This window comes from Artemia franciscana, chromosome 13 (genome assembly GCF_032884065.1).
Source record: "Artemia franciscana chromosome 13, ASM3288406v1, whole genome shotgun sequence".
Classification (NCBI taxonomy): domain Eukaryota; kingdom Metazoa; phylum Arthropoda; class Branchiopoda; order Anostraca; family Artemiidae; genus Artemia; species Artemia franciscana.
Window position 1 is genome coordinate 20,452,112 of NC_088875.1, and position 22,021 is coordinate 20,474,132.

A 22,021-nucleotide genomic window follows, 5' to 3' on the forward strand; every position below is an offset into this window, starting at 1 on the left:
AAGGTTAATCAAATATTAGAAAGAAAACAAGAAACAAGATCAACTAAGTGGACAAGGCTTGATCTCATTCTACTAATCAACAATATATCATATGTGTAAGCAATGTAGGAGATATTGGGGTAGTCTAGAAAACATGTAGGTTTGATATTAGTCAACACATAATCAATGTACATTTTGAATAAATATGGGGATAAAATTCCACCTTGCAAAGGCCTGACCTAACAGGGATATTTCCAAAAAACAAGATACCAAAAATGGAGCAATAAAATAATTGACCAATTAACTCCTAATACAGCAAAAGTATACCAAAGCTGAGCATGGCAAACAGAATCAAATGCCTTAGCTAAGTCAAGTGTACAAATGCAAAGTTCATGACCATTGGTCTGAGCATCCTGTAATAGAGTAGCTAGTGTGTGCTGAGCATGTTGACAACCAACACATGATTTGAATCCAAACTGATTCACATCATGCTCATAATTTGACTTGATATGTGGCAGAAGAATATATTCAAATACCTTACTAAGATTGCAGGCAACTGTAATTGATCTATGAGGATTGCAATTAAAGGGGGCTTTTCTGTGTTTCAACATAGAAGAGACAGTTCCACATAAAAATGAATCTGGAACAAGGGGAGATGACAAACACATCTGGAAAAATAATTAAATGTGACCCTGAATTCAAGTGAGTCACACAAATACCATCAGAGTTTGCTTTTTGATTTAATTTGCTTTTGATTCAAGTTTAAATTCAAGCATATCATTTATATGCCTAAGTGAGGCCAGATTACCTTTTCATCCCCTTGAGATTTGGTTAAGATAGGCAAAAGACCACAGTTCCACTTTTGTGCTCTTTATAATATTCTCATCAAAAAAGCCAACAGCATGTTTAGCCACTGAGTCATCATCAATTCCTACATGGAGATTCACTTGTAAACAGCACAGATGAATAAATATAAGTAGTGGATTGGCTTATTACCTTATATCGCATTTGCCAGCGAGATAAGGTGGTAGATCCTCCTGTAGTTCTCGCTGGTGGTGAGTGATGTAATTATGTTGGCTTAGCTTCCCAGTCCAGCCTCCACTCGGCCCCCTCCCAGTCCCTGTTGACTCCAGCCTTGAAGGAGTGGGGTGTCTCAGTTTGGATGGTAGACTTGGATAGGCTATTCCAGAGGGGGACCACCCAAATGGAAAAGAAACCACGTCGTTCCCTTCTCCAACATCCAGGCAGGTGAAGCTTAAGACTGTGACCTCTTGAATTGTTAGCCAAAGAGGGGATGAAGATCTGGTTCAGGTGACCAGATTTGAAAATTTTGCGTGCCATGATCACATCTCCTCTATATCTTCGATAGGTGAGGGTTGGAAGCCTCAGAGATCCTAGGCGATCCTGGTAAGGGACATTATTTAAGCCACGGACCAGTTTGGTTGCTCTCCTTTGGACACTTTCAAGAGCTCTTGGGTCCATTTTATTTTGGGGAAAGGCCAAAGTCAAGCCAAACTCAAGGTGGGGACAGACAAGGGATTTATAAAGTTTTATAACCACACATGACTTTCTGGTTACAAAAGAGCACTTAATGAGTCCAAGAGCTCGATTAGCTTTTGCAACCTGAGCCTGAGTGTGGCTGTGGAATTTTAAATCTTTGTCCACAATGACGCCTAAGTCTCTTTCCTTGGCAACTGCTTCCAACTGATCACACCCTATATGGTAGGGATGGTGGGGGTTATTGTGCCCTAAGTGCAGTACCTTGCATTTTGTTGCATTGAATTGTAGGGCCCAAGTTGATGACCAAGAGGATAGCCTGTCAAGGTCCAGCTGAATGCAGGCTCTTTCTTCTTCAGTTTCAGCAGGCCCAATGAGCTTACAGTCGTCAGCATATAATGTTAAAAGGTTGCATAGATAAGTTGTACAGTCGTTAATATATATGCTGAACAACGTTGGCCCAAGGATGGTTCCCTGTGGGACGCTGCTTATAACTGGGGAAGTGGAGGAGAAAACTGGATCGCCATTATCAGTGTAGATCATGACACGTTGAGATCTGCCAGTTAGGAATGCTCCAATCCAATCAATCACATCCTCATGCACCTGATAAGCTCTAAGCTTCAGCAACAGGTATGAGTGTTCAACTTTGTCAAAGGCTTGGTCGAGTATGCTTTGGCTTATAGAATCCAATTTGTTGGTTTTCACCATTTTGTAAGCAAATCCAAACTTGCAATCTTAAAACATACTAGTAACATGCAAACAATCCATGCTACAGAAGCCAGTGTTAATAATTATTTTGTGGGTTGTATTTGCTTTGCAGGAACTAAATGAATAACCTGAATAATTACTGGCTTTATAAATACTGCAGCAGATAGAGTCTATGGGAAGTGTGTATACTCAAATCCCCTATCCCCTGCAATTTAAGGATTTATAAATTCAGCCAGTACTACAGCACTTGATGTTTGCTATTGCTCCCATCTGCACAGTCTATTGACAACAATACAAGCAAGTTTACTAAGAATACTAATGAGTAAGCCAATTTGATTGCTTAAATCCCTGTTCTATTTTCTTAATTGTATCCTTTAACAAATCTTTAACTCTCCCTTAACTTCTAAATAACTTCTTAGCTTTTTTGAGCTTGCTGGAGAAGATTTGGGAATTTTTGTTGATGAGGAATTGAAATTCCACAAACAGCAGTTCCCAGAGCATCACAAACCCTTGGTATAATGAAGTGTGCAGTATACAGCAGATCATCCAAAGTTATGTCCAAGTTGTGGGTTTTGTACAAGCATTGCTAAAATTTGGGATGTGTGATGCAACAGCCCTGAGCAAGGGTGACCAGTAGTAAATAGTCTGTCCAATGACAGCCAACAAAATTTGTGGATGGATCCCCAAATTTCAAGAATCTCAGTTCTTTCAATGCTCTCATCAGGATAACATGCATTTAAGACCTCTGTGTATAAATTAATGTGAAAACCTTATCTCAAGGATAGTTGAATATGTATCAAGTCTATTAGTACATAGTGGGACACAAAAGGAAAAACCCAAGACAAGAAGAAATTAATAGTAGGCTATATTAAACACTTCAGAGGACAGCTCTAGCTCAAAACCAGAATTATCAATACCAGTTGCAGACTTTAAGCAAATTCTCTCTAAAATTGCCAATCATAGCTGATTCAAAAATGACAATTATCTTTTCCCTTAGTCTTAATAGTAAAATATTAGGCAAAATTCTACTTTAGTGACTTTTGGCTATCTTGGAAAGGGGTTAGGTTGGGAAAAATGAAACTTTCAGGGATAGGTCTACAGGCTAAAAAATATCCAGGGAAGGTATTTTGAAGTACTCTCCTCCACTCCTTCTTCCTCCAGAGGGCCCTGAAATTTGCCTCCATGAGAGGTCTATACCTATTTAAATTTTGACAAAACAACATTTTACCTTAATTTTCTGTTACCAGTTGCTTTTTCTCTGACTTGAGTTCTGAAAATGCAATTCCTGTTATTTGAGTAGAATTCTGAGCCATATCAAAGTTTTTTTTTTCAAAATTTGGGAAATGTATTTGCATAGGCTATCTTTAAAACCTTATAAATTGGGATTGAGCAAAGTTGTGAAGCTGAAAATAATTTTGTTGTACTTCAATTAAGCAGAAGATCTATTCTTCAAGGTTTCACTTTTATAACACACATATTTTTAAAGGTTATCAAAGGTTAGGACCCTCTAGAGGGGGAGGGGGTGGAGCTATGTACTTCAAAATATCTTCCCAGGACAAACTTTAGCCTTTAAACCCATCCCTCAAAGTATCATTTTCCTAATATAACCCCTCTACAAGAGAGCCAAAAGTTGCTAAAGTAGAATTTCACCAAATATTATTTTGATAACAAATTTGCAGAAATTTTTAAAAAGAACAAGCAACCCCTAAAAACTGACATCACTTTTGCTGTAATGTCATTTTGAGGGGTTCCAAGATTTCACTATAATGACTAAGGAAAATATAAACACCCATCCTGAACCAACTGCAAATGGCAACTCTTTCTTGCTAGACAGGTCTTTTTGAAACCCTGATTTTAAACCTTAAGCAAATATGGACTGTTGTAAATTTTATAGCCCCATTAAGGGCTCACAGTAAAAACCTAGTTAATTGACTTCTTGCTATCTTGGAAAGGGTTTAGGTAAGGAAAATGAAACTTTCAGGGATGAATCTACAGACTAAAGTATGTCCCGGGAAAATATTTTGAAGCAACTATCTCTACTCCTTCTCTCTCTAGAGGGTCCTGACCTTTGATTACGTTTAAAAATATGTGTGTTATAAAAGTGAAACCTTGTAAAATAGATATTCTGCTTAACTGAAGTACAACAAAATTGTTTCCAGCTTCATAACTTTGCTCAATTCCATTTTATAAGGTTTTAAAGATATGCAAATACATTTTCTAAATTTTGAAAAAAAAAACATTGATATGGCTCAGAATTCTACTCAAATACCAGGAATTGCATTTTCAGAACCAAAGGCACTGAAAAAGCAACTAGCCTAGTAACTAAAAATCAAGGTAAATGTTGTTTTGTTAAAATTTCAAAAGGTATAGACCTGTCATGTTGGCAAATTTTAGCACACTCTAGAGGGAGAAGCAGTGGAGATAGGTACTTCAAAATACGTTCCCAGGACATACTTTAGCCTGTAGACCCATCCCTGAAAGTTTCATTTTCCTAACCTAAACCCTTTCTGAGATAGCAAGAAGTCAATTAACTAGAATTTTTACCAGAGCTCACAATGGTATTTGCCCCAGAAACGATAATTAAACTATGAAAGAGTAGCCTATAAGAAGAGACATGGAGTGATGTATTCCCTTTCATCCTGGCTACACTATGTTGCAAACTTACCTGTTCACTTTCCAGTAGCCAAAAATCTAGGCTTATACCTTATATACAATGGCATTTACTGAGTACAAAGATATAAAGAGTAAATGTTCATTCTAGCAAAACATTGCCAGTCATGTTGTCACTCATTTAAAAATCAAGCTCATTGCCGTCGCAGTGTTTTAATAACAAACACATATCCTAATATCCCAGCGAAGAACATATTGCAGGATTGTACAAAGGTTGCAAAAACACTTTTCCTCGTGCTTCCTTTGGGCTAAAAATCTTATTTGAATATTTTACTTTAACTAATATTGTCAAAAGTCGTCAAATGTCAATACTCTTTGAAGGAGATAAGAGTAGAAGTAAATAACCGAGGCATTAGATAGTAGACATCGACGCCACGCCAATTTATCGACGGCACGCCATCAATGAAAGACATGCTGGCTTGGAACAAATCTCAGCATACGCTGGCACACCGTCTGTCCGTCTATATTTAGCCTTGTGTCTTGCGGTGACTTGTTGATTTCATTGTGCTAAGTAGGCTAAAGTGCAAAGTAACTCTATAAAAGCCTATCGATATTGGGTTCTAATTAGAAAATAGGGAAAAGAGCTTCTAGACAGAGTAGGGAGTGATGTATCTAAGGGAGGATGGGGTCCCCCCAAAATTCTCAGGATAGTTTTTTGAAGAGCTTATTCTCTTACTTGAAGTAGCTCTTTCGATTTCTTGCAGCATATTTTGATAATTTATTTGAAGACGCTAACGGTAAAAAAAAAATATTACCCTTCAAGATTTTATTTTGCTTTTATGTATCTTTTAGATTCAATAAGAGTGAGGGATTAAATAGTATTTTAATAACTCTGTTAAAAATGAACAACGACGTTGCAAGCAATGGGGAGGCAATTTTGAAGGCAATAGTCCTTTGTGGCTTGAGCCTCGAATCAGTTTGGTGGGTCCACTCTAATATTAATAATACTAGGAGAACAAAGACGTCAGATATTTCATTTTTGGGAATAAATGATAATGAACTTGCTTCTTGGATGTTTCAAATTCACTTTAAGATTTTGGATGTGAAACTATCCTAGCATACATTCAATTTTTTGTAGTGTATCCACAAATAAAGCAACAAGTTTTGTAATAGATGTTTTGAAGAGTTCTAAAACGCACGTAAGCAACTGATTTTTTATATGTATATATATTTTTCATAATATTTTTATTTTACAAACATATAATTCACCTTGTTATGTTGAGTCTTACCTCCCACCCGCGCTCGGTACACTCTAGTACAAAACTGGTCCGCTTTAACACTGAGCTTTCAGTTAACGACCAAAGTTGTTGTTATTAAATGTCTATAACTTGCTTCTCTCCCTTCCCGTTTTATCACACACCAGGAAAAGATGAATAGCTAGTGTTTGCCAAAGAAACTGGTAAGCAAATATATCTGGAATATTGGTGGATTTTACAAAAGCACTTTGCATAGAGGATGGGGTGTTTCACCTCATTCGGGAATTGTCCATGGACTTGAAACTAAAGCTAAATAGTGAAAAATTCTTGACAACATTTAAATAGTAAGTTTGTTTATAATACTATGACTCAGAGAAGGATTGCTCAGTAACATTAACAATTTTTGTCTGCTTACACAGAGTTAATTGTATGGATGTATTGGCCGCGACAGTAATTTCTCCAACAAAAGGTTTGACGGCACAAATGTGATATTTTCCGTAAGCATGCAAGTGGGTATAAAGTTCAAGATAGTGGTGGAAGATTACCACGCAACAATCTAATTTGATCCCAAATGGGCAGAAAATTTCATTCTTCTTAGGAAATCTTTTCCCTATTTGGGTTACTTAGAGGTGGTTTCTGCCCCAAAGAAGTATGCTGCACCCTATTTGTTATTTCTTTACTATGTTGGGGGCCAGTCATCCTGTGCTTTTGCACAACTTGCTGGTTTACCCTCCTTATTTTTCTCTAGGTACTCATTTAGAGCTTGAGTCGACTCTGGCTGAAATTATAAAGTCATGCGACTTACCCCCGTTCCAAACAGTAAAAAGGTGAACGAATAAGCAAATTACATTTAAAGTATCGGAAAATTTTAGGAATATGTTACCATTTTCCGTAAAAAAAATTCAGAGGGAATAAAGTTCAAAGTGCCTCCTTAAATGAAAGGACAATTTTACGCTCTATATAGGATAACTAGATAACACAAATAAACCAATATAAGAACTTTAAAATGAAGTAACACCATTAGACTATATCGTGAAAGTAAATGAAATACATAAAATGTCATTTTAAGCAACATATAAGGACGGAAAGTAATTAATGCAAATTCACGAAGCATTGAAGTTTCAGCGACCTACTAACAATTTAGTGGCCTCAATTAGCGCTTGCATTTTTTTTAACTATCCCATCATATATTCTATCAAAGAATAATTTTCATCTCTCCCTCTAAGTGTTCATGAAATAAGTTTCACACCTTTGTAACTTGCCAAACTCATGGAGTTGACTTCTCTCATTGATTTATCTTTTATTACATGGTAGTTGCTATCGTGAGTTCTGCGAGGTGTAGCTCTATAATAATAGTACTAATAATTCATTGACCGAAGGTCACAAGAACGGTTCTACGATTTCTACGAAAAGTCAGAAATCTTCTTAAGTCTTTCATTCAAAAAAATAAAATCTAAGTTAGAGACTATATATTTAAAAACTCATCTAAAAAACATTTGTTAAGACACAGCAAATAGTACAGGCACCGGGTAATAAAAACCAACATAGAAAAATTCAACAATAAGTAAAAGATAAGAAAGGAAATAAGCTCTAAAATAAAAGTAATATATATTCCATTACGTCACAAGAATACAAAGTCAACAAATATGCTAAATTCAACTTACAATTAAATCCCAGAACCAGTAACAGTAATGCATATGCCTTTTTTGTGCGTATTCAAATTAGCCTTTTAACAGAGCAACAACTGAAACGGGCACTGAGAGGGAGCCAACAAGCAGATCCACTTGATAATTTTTGGAAATATTTTTAGAGGGGTCAATTACATAAAAGGTAAAATAAAGGTCGCTTTAAGCTATGACACAATCGAAACGTATGTTTTTGCACGGTTTGGGCGAGATCACATCTGGACTCCTCTTGGGATACCCTTGAAAAAGCCATACACCTACTGGCGAAAAAAAAACTGTTTCCATGCAACACCTGTTATATACCTATGTTTCCTATGCAGCACCATATCAACGTAATCACTAAAAAAAATTAAGCTTGAACTAATAAGAAGGTCCCATTCCACCGATTTATTCCTCCTATACGAATTTCTGATTTATCAAACCAATGGCTGAATTTTTTCTTAATTATTCCAGTAAATTACTGTTTGCTTTTACGTATTTTCAAGAAGCACACTTGAATGCACATTCAATTTTGTATTTAGCTTTTGTTTTCATCCATTCATGATTTATCAGATATGAAGCTGGCGCCAGAGTGTAAATACTTGCCTCACGACTAATTCTTTTCGAAAATTCATCAAATGCCTCCCTTAATGGGGGTTTTCTTCATGCCCCTAGTTTTTCGAAATGAAAGCCGGATTTGATTCTTACCGCTGTGTACTACTGATATTTTCTGTCGGACGACAGCGGGGATTAATTTGCTGACTTATATCTTCAAAATTTGTTGTTATACAATATAGGTAGCTAGCATAAGTTTATAATTCTTCCATAACGAATGGAACTCTTTTCCTCGCATTTAATAAAAATCTCTTGAATTAGAAGTAAGTGCCCAAGTTTGGTAATGGAAAACTAATCGTAGATGAAATGCTTATAAGTGTCGGCAATGATAACGAAACTTTTATCATTACCATGATTTATCGTCAAAGAGACCGTAGAGAAGTTATCCTGAGGAATTCAGATCGTCATACATAAAGATGATTTGTTTCCTGCTTGTTGAATGTTATATAATTCAATAATGACCATCTCTGAACTTCACTAGCAGCTTTACCAGTACAAGCACCGTGGACACCGTGTTAATCTGTTGAAGCAGATAAATACTAAAAACAAACACAGAAATGTTTGTGTTTCTAGGATCCGAAACAGATCCTAGGATCAGAAATGATCCTTTCAATCGTTTGGAAAGCATTCATCTTTCTGAATATCCAACTGGTGATACACTTGACCAACCAATCGAAGGAAATGTGCCCATTATCACTGAAAACTCTGGCATAATCTATTCAGATAAAGCGCCAAACATACCCGAAATAATTGTGTTGCGGAGCAACACTACTGCTTTCGTAGTTTTTTTTTTTTTTTTTTTTTTTTTTTTCACCGTGATCAGCGACCTGTAGCTCCGAAGTGGTAAGAGTTAAAATTTGAGATTTTTCAGAGGGAAGGGAAACGTGAAAGAGAGTAAAAAAGTTCCAGAGAAGTTCCTAAAATTTCTAACAGTTTTCCATAAAAAAAAAATAAAACGGTTTTTTTCTTAGAAACTGCGTTCGATGTTTGGCGTCAAGTTAAGACGACCCTAGCTTCGGAAATAAACTTGTTAGAAATACAGTTATGCTGAACTCATGTAGAACTTTCATTTGTCTCTTCGAGAACCGGAGCACAAAATTCCGTAGCTCTTACAGATTTCCCGGAAATAATTCCGGAAAAGTCCATCTCGTTCCGATTTTTTTTGGAATTTTCTCAAATTTTCGATTTTGATGTTTCTTATATTTTTATCGAGTAGTGCTATGAAAAGTATGCAAGAAGAAGTGAAGTGTTCTATATACCAAGTTGCTTCGTTCTCTAAGAAATAATTTCCGAAGTTTCGACGTTCTAGAGGTAACTTCTGTTCTGGACCAGCTAGAATTTTTTTTTCCAACGCGGTTCGACAGGTCTCGATCTCCTAACAACTGGAGCTTACAATAGTTTCTCCGAAATAAAATTCCTTCTTTGGGTTTTTCTATTTGGAAGTTTTGTCATGCCCTCGGGGCAATTTAAATTTTTTGGTGAATTTGGTTTGTTTTATATTTTCCTAGTTTAGACCATCAAAAGTTAAGCAGAAAACTATAAGACGTTATTTCCGTATCTCTTTCAGATTTCCCGGAAATAACAACTGTGTCCCGTAGGGCACAGTTGCACGTGTTGCTCCGCAACTGTGCCCTAAGGAACAGGGCACAGTTGCTGCAACACTTCCCGTTGCACAGGCAACGGAGGTCTAGTTGATATCTCAAGGTGACTATAAGGGCTAATACAAAGTAAGAAAAGCTTTTTAGAAAGAGATGTCTAAGAAAAGAAAATAAAGCAGGTTCTGTCGGTAAAAATGTGTTACCGAGGAGTGGTAAGAATGTCCAAATGCCTTCAAGAAGGGTGACAACTGTTCCATGGGTAAGAACCTAAACGCGCTTCCGAAAAGCAAGCTCCTAATAGTTTATCAGGAAAAAAAAAAGAAGGTTTTCTATCGTAGACACTAACTGAAGACGTGAGAGAAAGAAGCAATATCTAGGTGAGAAAATGAATCCCTTCATCATCACATATCTAGTAGTTTCAATTTTAAATTACATGTTTTCTTTTGAGCCTTCTACTTCTAAAACCCGTAAGTTTCGAAATATAATCACTGAAGGAAGACAAAGCTTCTGGGGAATATTTCTGATATTTCAAATATTTCTGGGGAAATATTCAAAAAGAATTATTTAAGCTCTACCCTGGGAAACTTGTAAATTTTTATTCCAAAGCTGTAATAAGAATCTGTGAAAACTACTTACATTATTTTTCTAAATTTTACTTTACAAAAAAGAGACGATGGTGACTGTAATGACTTGACCCATAAGCCTGATGAGTCAGCCGACTAAAATCCTTTGATAATTTTTCAAATACTGCCTGAAACATTTAATAAATCACATCATAAAGGAGTAAATGTTGATGTTTTATATGTAATGCATACTTCTGTAATTGTAGGGATTTCTTTTTTCTGCTTGACAATCCATAATAAAGTAAAAAAAATACAAAATAAAATTACCCCATATCAAATATTATCCATATTAAAATGGAATAGTCGTGTTGAGGTTCTTTCAGATTATTCACTGTTAATCACGCTCGTATTTGCAATTATAACGGAAAATTTTCCATTATAATGGAAAATTTTCCAATATACTTGATAGTTGGGAAATATATTTGATAGTACGTTGGGGGTGTGGCAAATATATTAGAAAGTTGGACTTATATTGAAAAATGGATTTGAATGTGTTTTACGAAGGGTATTACGGCGTATTGCGGTCCTTATTCTGCTTAATTGCGGTCCTGATGACATCTGTAGCAAAGTCAACGTCTTCTTTTGTTATGCACATTGGTGGTTTGATGCGAAACACCTGAAAGAAAAGCGTTAGTAATTTTTTCACCATAATTTGTATACTAGCTATTCTACTTTGGCATCCATTTCATGAGTAGATTGTTGAAGACCAGTACACATTGAATATATCTAAAACCAGCCATATACACTTAACTGACCCCGAGCTAAGCAAAATCTACTACATAAAATTGACAGTGTCCGTGAGATGCAGCCAGCCAATAGCTAATGTGGAAACTATGAAGTTACGCAATAGATACTGTAAAGTAGATAACAACACTTCCGACGGGGAGAGGCGATCAGATAAGCCAGTTGTTTTTTGGATGCCCACAAACTTCCCCCATGGTATTACGTTTGTTATCCCCCGGGTAAATCTTCCAACGGAGAGAAGCGGTCAGATCAGTCAGTTGGCTTTTGGATGCTCATAAACTTTATCCCGGGTAACCCCTCCAACGGGAGAAGCGGTCAGATCAGTACTTTGGTTTTTAGATGCTAACAAACTATTTCCCGGGTAATACGTTTGTGGCATTTTTCTTACATTTAAACTAAAAAGTTATTATCTACATTACAATCTCTAAAAAAGTTGCTCTTTTTTTACACTTCTCAAAAAATAAACGACTTTCCCTATTTTAAGCAGAGCGCTGCTTCCTTGATAAATACCCAGCGTTTCCAGTTCAGTCCTAAATGAAGCATCTATGTGTGTCAACAATTGCTTATACAAAACTCCAGGTAATATAATCTTGCAATGGATCTTCAATTACAATGATGAAAAAAAAAGGAATTTCAACTTATTTCGCTCGGTCAAATATAGATGGCAAAAGGAAGGGATAAGTTGCATTCAAGTCAACCAGAACTAGTTAGTAATGAAAAACTACTATATGTACTCTTTCAAAATATGTGATTAGAAGCTAGGCATGATTTAAAAGGCAGGCATTGTTGCTTGTGTAACAGGGTAGTTTTGGTTCCCATCTAAAGGAAACACCATACTATTAAAATTCCTAATTCATTATTTTCTGACAACATACACTCATTAAATGTTCAGAATTGCTTAAAATCTAACTGAATTGAGCACAAAATCATTGCTTCAGGGTTTACTCGACTAACATATACATAACTAACAAAAAAAAGAAGAAGATCCACGATATATTTATACCATTGCAGAATTCTGAAAAACTAAGATTTTACTGAAAGCGAAAAAACACCCAATGATCCGGATGTTCTATTAAGAGCAGAAAAGTACTTAACTAGCCCGCTGGAAAAAATAATTGTTTAAAATGCTCTCAATAATATTTCACGGTCAATGAGTTTGAAACGAAGATAATAAATGATAATTAGATGAACGATAACCGAAAATAAACGAAAACGAAAATAAAAAAAATAAACGAAAATAAATGAAAAATGAAATCAAATAGGTGAGGAAAAACGAAGTGTCAGCCAGCAGCAAACTATGAAAACGAAAACAAGCGAATATTTCGACAAGGACCTCCACCAAGTCGTTTCAGTTCCAAAAATTTATATACATGGTATATGAGCTACAATTTAGTCCTTTCGCCTCTTTGACTCTCCAAAAATTATCACCGGATATCCATCCTCCTCCTCTGTAACCAAGTCTTCTTATCAATTAAAAACCAAAAATCCCAATTAAATTCTGTATTTTATTGATAGGTTGTGGGAAGTACGGGTACTTGATTCACCTATCCCCAGCAATTTAAGGCCTATAGGTCGGCCAATAACAATACGGTTCTTCATGCTCACTCCCACTCTCTTCTGCACTTTCCAAAACAAATGATAATCCCCTTTTTTATTGACTTAATGGCACATAAATCACTAACCAATATGTTTTTTTTTTAAGATATCAATAAATGCCTTAAAATATTTCTATCAAAGTCCCAAGACAAGTTAGAATTAAAGATTCCAGTGCAGGTATTTGGTATGCTAGCCATGTAGCAGAGGCGTTTGAGGGAAACAATATCCACACTCAGTGGCTGGCAGTCAAATAAGACATGCTTGATAGTTTCATCGGTTGAGAAGCAGAACTAGCATAGAGGGGAGTGCTGTAGCTACCAGTTAAAAACAAACTATTTAGAAGACGGGCACCTGCTTTCAGGCGATAGTATAGCACTGTGTGCAATGTTGTATGAAAAGGAGATGAAATCAAGTTACCGTGATTAGCATTAAACCTTTGCCCAATCACGTCATGTGAATTGAGGTCAGAGGGAGGAATTGGGTTTAACAAAGAAGCATTGGCTGCTAGTAAATCAGCTGTATCGTTATATTTGATGTCTTTATGCTTGGAAAATGTTAGAAATAAATCTGACTGCCTTTAGCCTGAAGGTTTAGAAGCTGCCCTTTAATGTTGAATAGGTCCTTATCGTGGGAAATTCTATTAATTTCTCTGAGAAAAAGTATTGCCGATTTAGAATTAGAAAGGCAAGGAATATTTTCATCTACGATGCTATAATTTACGCGAATATCTAGGGCCAGGCGAATGGCAAATAATTCAGTTGACAAAATGAAAGATCCCGAAGGAAGGGTTTAAAAAAGATTAAGGTACAGTGATGGAAAAAATGATTCCAATGCAAATGGCTATTAGTGCAAACTGCCTTCAAGCAAACGTAATACACAACATGCTTGCTCCCACAAGCTTGAATTCGCGAGAAGTATTTTTTCATTTGACTGGATGCTCTTCCAACTTAGGGAATTTAGGGGGGTTCAGGGGGTTTAGAAGGGAGGTTTAGGGGAATAGCTGACATTCCACGTGTTTCTGCACGCAGCGCCACAGCAACGCGTGGCAGGGGTCAGCTAGTATACCTTATAAAAATCCAAGATAGCCTTAGAGTGACCTCCCCATTTACTTCCAGCAAGTCACTTTAGAACAAAAAGTCTCCAAATGACCATGGATTTACAAAGAATTGATTTGTACATGCCATAGCATCTTAGAAGCTATTCATAAGCCAAGTAGCTTCATTGAGTTGAAATACGGAATTCACTAGAGAAAGCTTGATGTTGACAGAGGGAATCTCTTGAGAAATTAGCACATATAATGGCTTTTGATTTACTAATTGAAGTTGGAAAACCAAATGCTGAAGAAAATCTCTGAACTAATCTTATATTCTGCTGAATAAGGCTTTGAAGACGTACAATACCCTTTCCAGATTTCCAAATAATCAAATCATCTACATAAAGATAAAACAATGAAAGAGGTAAGTGAAACTCTGAAACATACAAATTGAACAGAAGGAGACTCTGAATTGCTTCTTGGGGAAGACCTCTAGTAATGGGACTAGTCACATCCCTATGCTCATAAACTTGAACATAAAACTTCTATCATTTAAAGAGGAATCCATAAAACTTATGAAAGAATATGGAAAACCCAGGTTAATTAAAAGATCAATCAGTTCATCACGGTTTATGTTATCCAGAGAACTATGTCCTTTTTTGAAGCCTGTTTTTTTACTAGGAAAAAGGTTATTGATTACAGCAAACCATACGATTATTATTAGAATGAGTCTTTCAAGGACTTCACTGAAGGGCGGTAAAACAGATATAGTTCGGTAAGACTTGGGGTTACTAGATGAGTGAGAAGGTTTTAAAGCTGATATACCTGGCAATCTTCCAAGCACCTGGGAACTTTTGGCTTTTCCGAATAAGACTGTACAGACTTAAACTCTGGGAACTCGAAAAAACTCTGAGGACTTATATTGGAATAGCACACTGGATGGTGCACCAAACGAACTATTTTTTCGTTGGCTACCTCTTTATGGATTTTAACCATTTTAAATCCCTCCCCCACATCAAGAGTAATTCCTAAAGATATTGAATTCTAAATAGATGACTCATGAAACTCAAGGATCAAACAGTTCATGGTAACGAACTGTAGTAAGGAACGACCGGGCTCAATAGGATCCAAAACTCTAAAAAACGGAACTTTGATACCAATAGATACATTAAAAGAATACAATTTTTATGCTGATTTAAAATAAATAAGTTTCATCAAGTTTGATCCTACTCATCAAAAGCTACGAGCCTGAGAAAATTTACCTTATTCTCGAAAAAAGCGGGAAACACCCCCTATCATAGAATCTTAATGAAAATCGCAACTTCAGATTCAGCGTTCCAGAGAACCCTACTGTAGAGGTTTCAAGTTCCTATCTGCAAAAACGTGGAATTTTTTTTGCCAGAAGAAAGATCACAGATGCATGTTTATTTGTTTTTGGTTGTTTTTTCCCCCGGAGGTGCTCGTATTGACCCAGTGATCCTAGAATGTCGCAATCGGGCTCATTCCAACGGAAGCTAAAAACTTCTAGTGCCCTTTTTAAGTGACCAAAAAAGTTGGAGGGTAACTAGGCCACCTCCCATGCTCATTTTTTTTCCAAAGTCACCGGATCAAAATTTGGAGATAGCCGATTTTGTTTAGCATAGTTGAAAAATCGGTGGGAGGGGTTACGTGGGAGGAACTTTTTATGGAGGAATTTATCATAGGGGGAGAGAATTGCAAGGAAGGGGGAACCGGATTTTCCAGCATTATTAAAAAAAAATGAGAAATAAAATAAAATAACAAGTCTTTTCGACTGAAAGTAAGGAGCAACATTGAAACTTAAAAGGAAAAGAAATTATTCAGTATATGAGGGGGTTTGTCCCCTCCTCAATACCACACTCTTTACAATAAAGTATTTTTAGTAATTTCAAAAGAGCTATTTATTCTAATTAAACGGCCTTTGTGATCCAGGAGTCATTCCCAAAGAATTGGAACAAAATTCGAAATTTAGCGTAAAGAGCGAGACATTGACAAGGGGAAGAACCCCCTCACATACGGAATAAAAATATACAAATATAGAAGTTCGTTATGGAAGCTAATTTGTAAGTTACGTATACCTATTACTAATAAAAACGTTCGTAAATAAAATTAATAAGTTCAAGCGGACTTTTTAAATAACTAAAATTGTAGGGCAACTGGGCCCCCTCCCCCACCCCTGTTTTTCAAAATCGTCCGGTCAAAAGTTTGAAAAAGCCATTTAGTAAAAAAAAATTAAATTAATATGCATATTTCACTATAATTATTCGTGTACGGTGAGCCAAAACCAAAACCTGCATTAATTCAAAAACATTCAGAAATTCAACAAGAAAAAGTTTTTCTAACTGAAAGAAAGGAACGGCATCAAAACTTCAAACGAACAGAAATTATCCTGTATATGAAAGGGGCTATCCCCTCCTCAATGCCCCGCTCTTTAAGCTAAAGTTTGACTCTTTCTCACAACTCTACTTTTTAAAATAAAATAAAAAATTATTGCAAAAAGCTGGGCGTAGAGGAGAGGACAGCCCCTTTCATATACGGAATAATTTCTGTTCGTTTTAAGTTTTAATGTCACTCCTTACTTTCACTTAAAAAAAACATGTTTTTTTATTTAATATCAGTAAAAAAAACGAAGTTTATATATGATAATCAAAGTACTCTTTGAAAGGGGTAGGGCTGAAGGTAGATGCTACAAAATATTGAAGTGCGAGTTGGGGAGTGCTGCCTAGAATACCCATAGAGGAACGACCTACAGGAAAAATAATAAAATAAACTTAAGGATTCAGGGGTAAGGATAGGAGAGGGTCAATTTTAAATACAAATTTTAAACTGATTGTTGTTTGGTAAGCCAAAATTGTTGTTTGGCAAGTGGTTTTAGAACCATTTATTCTAAAATAAATCACAAAAATCGATTGACTGTCTTAGAAAATTAATTCCCTAGCCTTTTGGTCTTCTTTGGATATTTTTTTTTTGTTTTATGCCCCAAAACATCCGAAAACGGCACTTCGTCGTTGTGCAACCTCTTCCATTACTTAAAAAAGACACTAAATATTGCGATTTCCATTTAAACGAGTCTTCTCACAAAATTCTATGGCCACTGATTCGACACAGTTACTGTTTGGGAAACGGAAGAAGAAGACAAGTCAGTGCTACCCATGGAAAAATATGATTTTTCTTGTTGTTCAAGGTGAGTTTCTGGAAGTCTGTAGTCAAGAGTGTTCGACACTGTTCATTTTAAAGGTGTATTTTTTCATTTCGATTTGACGTAAATTATAAGAGGTTTCCTACTCTTTTCCAAAATTCCCAGAAATAACTATCAGCAATTACAAAATATTATTTGGTTAAATCTAAATAATAGTTGTTATTTCTGAATCAGCGCTCATTGGAAACATTTTTTATTTGGCAGTTTTTTTTTGTAAACAGTTCTTTGAAAATTTTGCTTACTATAGCGAGGATCACTGTTTACTAGGTTGCAGCTACTGCTGCATCCATGGTATACCAGTAAACACAGATTAGTGTTAAAATAGATCAAACCTATTTTCGTATTTTAAAAATACGTGTGCTCAAACTCAATATTTTTCAGCGCATTCGTAGACTAGCGTCTGAATTGTAGTACTATTTGAAATACTTCTGCAGTTGTTGATCAGTTCTAAAAATAGCTGATTTCTTTTATATCAAGAGAAGATCAACTAACTTAGTTCTTTTGGTCATAATTCTGAGTTTATTGGAAAGCTATTATAGTAATAGTAGTATTTTTCTTTTTCGTATTTCTTTCCTTGATATTACATTACTATAAGTATAATTAATAAAATTATACTACTAAACTACTAATTATAATTATACTAAAACTACTATTATAGTAATAGTAGTATTTTTCTTTTTCGTATTTCTTTCCTTGATATTACATTACTATAAGTATAATTAATAAAATCAAATTTCAGCTACTTAATTTTGAGAGACAATATTTCAAATCTTACTTTGAATGAGCTTCATCTACTTTTACACTGAAGCATATAAATACTGAAGTATTAAAATAACGAATTGGACAGTAATGGACATACAAAGAATCAAACAAGAAGACATTAATAAATTATACAATTGAGAAAATGAGAAGTATTCTCATTCAAATCATGGTGTAAACCAAGCACCCTGGTAGTACTTACCCCCCCCCCCACCAGAAACTTACAGGCAAGGATCGTGACGCCAACATTCCTAATGTTCCAGATTTTGATAATCAAACGTTTAATCGACATATGAACTCTGCAGTAACTTTCCAAACTGTTCAGAGAAGAAAACAAACGAGACTTCAAATATAATATACATAGAGTTAAAACACAAATCTTTAAAATTAAATTTAACCTAAATAAACCCAATACGAATGCCAAATTTTTAGGACTAGATATTTTTTTAATTTTGGAAAAATTTTAATGGCATTTTCAGGTTTGATATTCAGCCTATTAAGGGATATCGATCCTAAGTAGAGGGGCGAGGTGGGAGTGGGGGGTAGGGGGTGGTGAGACGTATTTCCACCTTCACGTAATTCCTTCTAACATAGAAAATTAAAGATGTTTGGAACAAAACTACTGTTACATAAGTCTATTTTTCAGTTAAAAAAAAAAAAAAATATAGTCTAAAGAAACAAAAAAGAAGAGATGCCGAAACCATTTGTACTTACATTTCCGAAAAAGCCACCTTTGCCCAGCAAGACTCCCATGTCTTTACAAGTTTCCCAGATATTGACAAACTCTTGAGCACCAAGGGGAGTGCGACTATTCCTATCAGAAACAAGCTCCATACCAATCATCAAACCTTTGCCGCGTACGTCTCCAATCAAATTTGGGAATTCATTTCGAAGTCCTTCCAATTTTTTAAGAAAGTATGTTCCGACATTGTGACTATTAGCTTGACAATTATCTTCATCAATAGCCTAAAAATAGACCTTAAACAATAATTTATCTTTAGGCAACTGAGAAAATTATTCACACCACAGTTAAAATAAATTAGAGAATTCACGATGGGGAAACTATCATTGGTATACTGTACTTGGAGTGCATAAATAATTACATTCGACTAGGGTAAGTCGATAGTAAGTTAGACCAACACCCATTTCTTAAGCGTTCTAGGTAATGCTCAAGCTAGTTCCCTCAATGCTAAATTACACTCTAAAAAGGAATTTTGACTAAAAATAAACAGAATTCACGCATTTCAGCTAACTAAAATAAACCAGTTTTTTATACTAAAAAGTCTAAAAACAATAAGAGAATGACAGAAAGAGAAAAAGAAGGAGAGAGATGGATAGAGAGAAAAGGAGATAAACAAAGGGCCTGAAACAAACTCAACGCAGCACCAAGCCGTCTGAAGCCAACTCAGCTATGCACGCTCCTCTCCATTCCAATCTATTCAAAGGCTCCCTCTTTACACTCTCTCAGGAAGTTCCCATTTCCTTTAAATCTTTCTGTATGATATCCTCAACCTCTAACGAGGACGAACTACTCTCCGTTCAGCCCTAGACGGTTGGCCGAAAAGGACAATCTTTGGCAATCTATCATCCTTCATCCGCAGAACGTGGCCTAGCCATCTCAACCTTTCTTTCATTATAGCCCTTGAAAGTGGTATTGAACCACAGCTTTGTACAGCCTACTGTTTGAAATACGGTCACTCAGCCAGGTACCCAGAACAGTCCGTAGGCAATTTCTCTGGAAAAAATCTAGCAAATCTTCATCCGCTTTTCAAAGCACCCACGCTTCAGAGCCATATTTGACCACTGTCATCACTGTAGCGTCCAATGTTCTAATTTTGGTTAGCGGACATTTATTCCTATTCTTCCAAACTTTTTTTTTAACTGTGAAAAAAAAAACATAAACCTTGGCTGTTCTACTTTTAACATCTTCGCTGCTCCCACCGTCTTTACTAATAATACTAACAAGGTAAGTGAAGCTGCCCAGTTCATCAATCTTTTCGTTACCCAATGTCACCTTTTTATCTTCGCTTATTCCTAGCCTTAGTGACTTAGTCTTCTTAACTTTATTTTACAAACCTAATCTAGCACCCTGAACTGGCAAAACCCCTAAAAGTTCGTTCATTTGTTTCACACCTTCATCTAGGATCCTTAAATCATCAGCATAATCCAGGTCGAGGAGAGTTACCTGCCTTACCTGCACCTTACCACCGCCTTACCTGCGCTCCTTAAGACAAAGTCCATCAAAATGATTCATATAAAGGGTGATAGAACACACTCCTGCTTAACTCCTGATTTAATACAAAACCAGCTACTAACCTCATTTCCTACCTTAACTGCAGCAGTGCTATTCTTGTATATATCACTAATCACGTAAGTGTATTTGTCTGGTACACCATACAAGAATAAGACACTCGCTAAAGCTCTTCTATCAACAGAATTGAACGCTTACTCATAATCTATAAAACTGAGGTGTTTGACAACTCGGGCACTCCTCAATTATCACCCTAAGAATGAAAATTTGGTCGACACATCCACTACCTTTTTTAAATCTCTATAAACTGAAACTTTGAAAAAAGACGGAAATCTCAGCGAATTTCCAAAAAGTACAGACATAGTAGTTTACACTTATACTGGCAAGGATGGGATTTCAAAAATGAGATAGAGCTTACGGTGGCCGAATCCAGGGCTTTGAAGTAGAATCTAAGAAAAAATTAAAAGGGGCGTGGCAAATAACTTACATGAAAGTTTTTTTTTGCGATAAGAAATGCTAACATAAGATTGAGCCGAGGAAATTTTTTTTTTCAACACCAAGTATGCTAATTTAATGGCGCAATCTTAATTTATTAAAATTTTATCATTATCTCATTATGATGCCTCGTTCATTTTTTGAAATTATTAGTTTCATTTTATTATTATCCAATATTATATATTATTATCGGGAAAAGTTGAAAACATAAGGGACAACGAACGCAAAATAACGAGCACACATAACATCAGGAAAGAGAAAAGAATTAATTGAATGAAAGATACTAGATTGCCATGAAATAACAGATCATATGTGGTTAATTTGGCTTTGTAAAAAATAGGGGGGGGGGTCAACATATACTCAAAAAATCTCATTTAAATCACGCATAATATTCATTACCAAATAACACAGCTTATTTTGACAGCTTACTTGTCTACGAGCCTGAGACAACTTGTCTTATTTTCAAAAAGGGGGAAACACCCCAAAAATTCAAGTAATCTTAACGAAAATCACATCATCAGATTCAGCGTTAGAGAACTCTAACATAGAGGTTTTAAATTCCTAGTTAAAAATGTGTAATTCTGTATTTTTCGCCATAAGAAAGGTCACGAATTCTTAGCATGATTTAAAAAACGGATAAAAACTGAATTAAAAGCAAGCACTGAACTAGTTTTCAAAGTGAGAATATCTCAAATAATCGGATTATATTTTAAAAATCTTGATGATCTGACCTAGTTTCCTGGATTAAATTAATTGTGTTGTTACGAAGTAAACTGTTGAATCTGGTTGTTTAAATTAGTTGGAATATTGGATATTGTTATTACGAGCACAGAGATTGAATGTTAGAGCACGGACAGAATTAAGCAGGTTCCACTGGACCACCTGGCCAAAATCGTCAACGCATACTGTTTGCCTGCCCCACTATAAGATAGGTCTTTTTCTCTTGTTATTGTCATTTGTCCGAGGGCTCTTAATTTATACTGGAAAATGGCAAAATAGAAAAAAGGGGATTTGGCCTTTGTTCGTTTCCAGGATTACCCGCTATGGCAGGTTCGCATGGTGAAGTTGCTGAATCACTCTGGAAAAACTTTTCGATACACTGTTTTTTGCTATGGGTCTCGTGACCTACAGAATGTTGTAGAGGCAAACCTGGTGGATTTTAATGAAAATTATTCCGTTGGCTCTAAAAAAAGCACAAAAAGGATTTTTTTTTCTTTTTTCTTTTTTGGGTTGTTGTTTTGTTGGTGTTGTATCCTCGATGACGCGATAATTTTAATTTGTATTTTATTGTCGGGTGATAAGAGGGTCGCTGTTTCGTGGGGACTGCCGGTGAGTTAATTTCTTTTCCTTACATATTTATATTTAGATGTTGGTTA

General features: G+C 35.8%; 2 protein-coding genes across 2 annotated transcripts in view; both read right to left on the reverse strand.

Annotated features, from left to right (window-relative positions):
• Positions 1–5,007, reverse strand: part of LOC136034634 (conserved oligomeric Golgi complex subunit 4-like) — a 70,068-nt gene extending 65,061 nt beyond the window's left edge. Inside the window, exon 1 of the mRNA XM_065715935.1 lies at positions 4,850–5,007. The gene's annotated coding sequence lies outside the window, so the exon portion shown is untranslated. The remainder of the gene's footprint in view (positions 1–4,849) is intronic.
• A 2,497-nt stretch (positions 5,008–7,504) lies between these two features.
• The window catches only part of LOC136034635 (alanine--glyoxylate aminotransferase 2, mitochondrial-like), a 76,852-nt gene continuing 62,335 nt past the window's right edge, over positions 7,505–22,021 (reverse strand). The window contains exons 11-12 of the mRNA XM_065715936.1: positions 18,614–18,865; positions 7,505–11,166 (exon numbers count right to left, since the gene is read on the reverse strand). Of these exons, the coding sequence (XP_065572008.1) occupies positions 11,059–11,166; positions 18,614–18,865 (360 nt within the window). The 3' untranslated portion in view covers positions 7,505–11,058. The remainder of the gene's footprint in view (positions 11,167–18,613; positions 18,866–22,021) is intronic.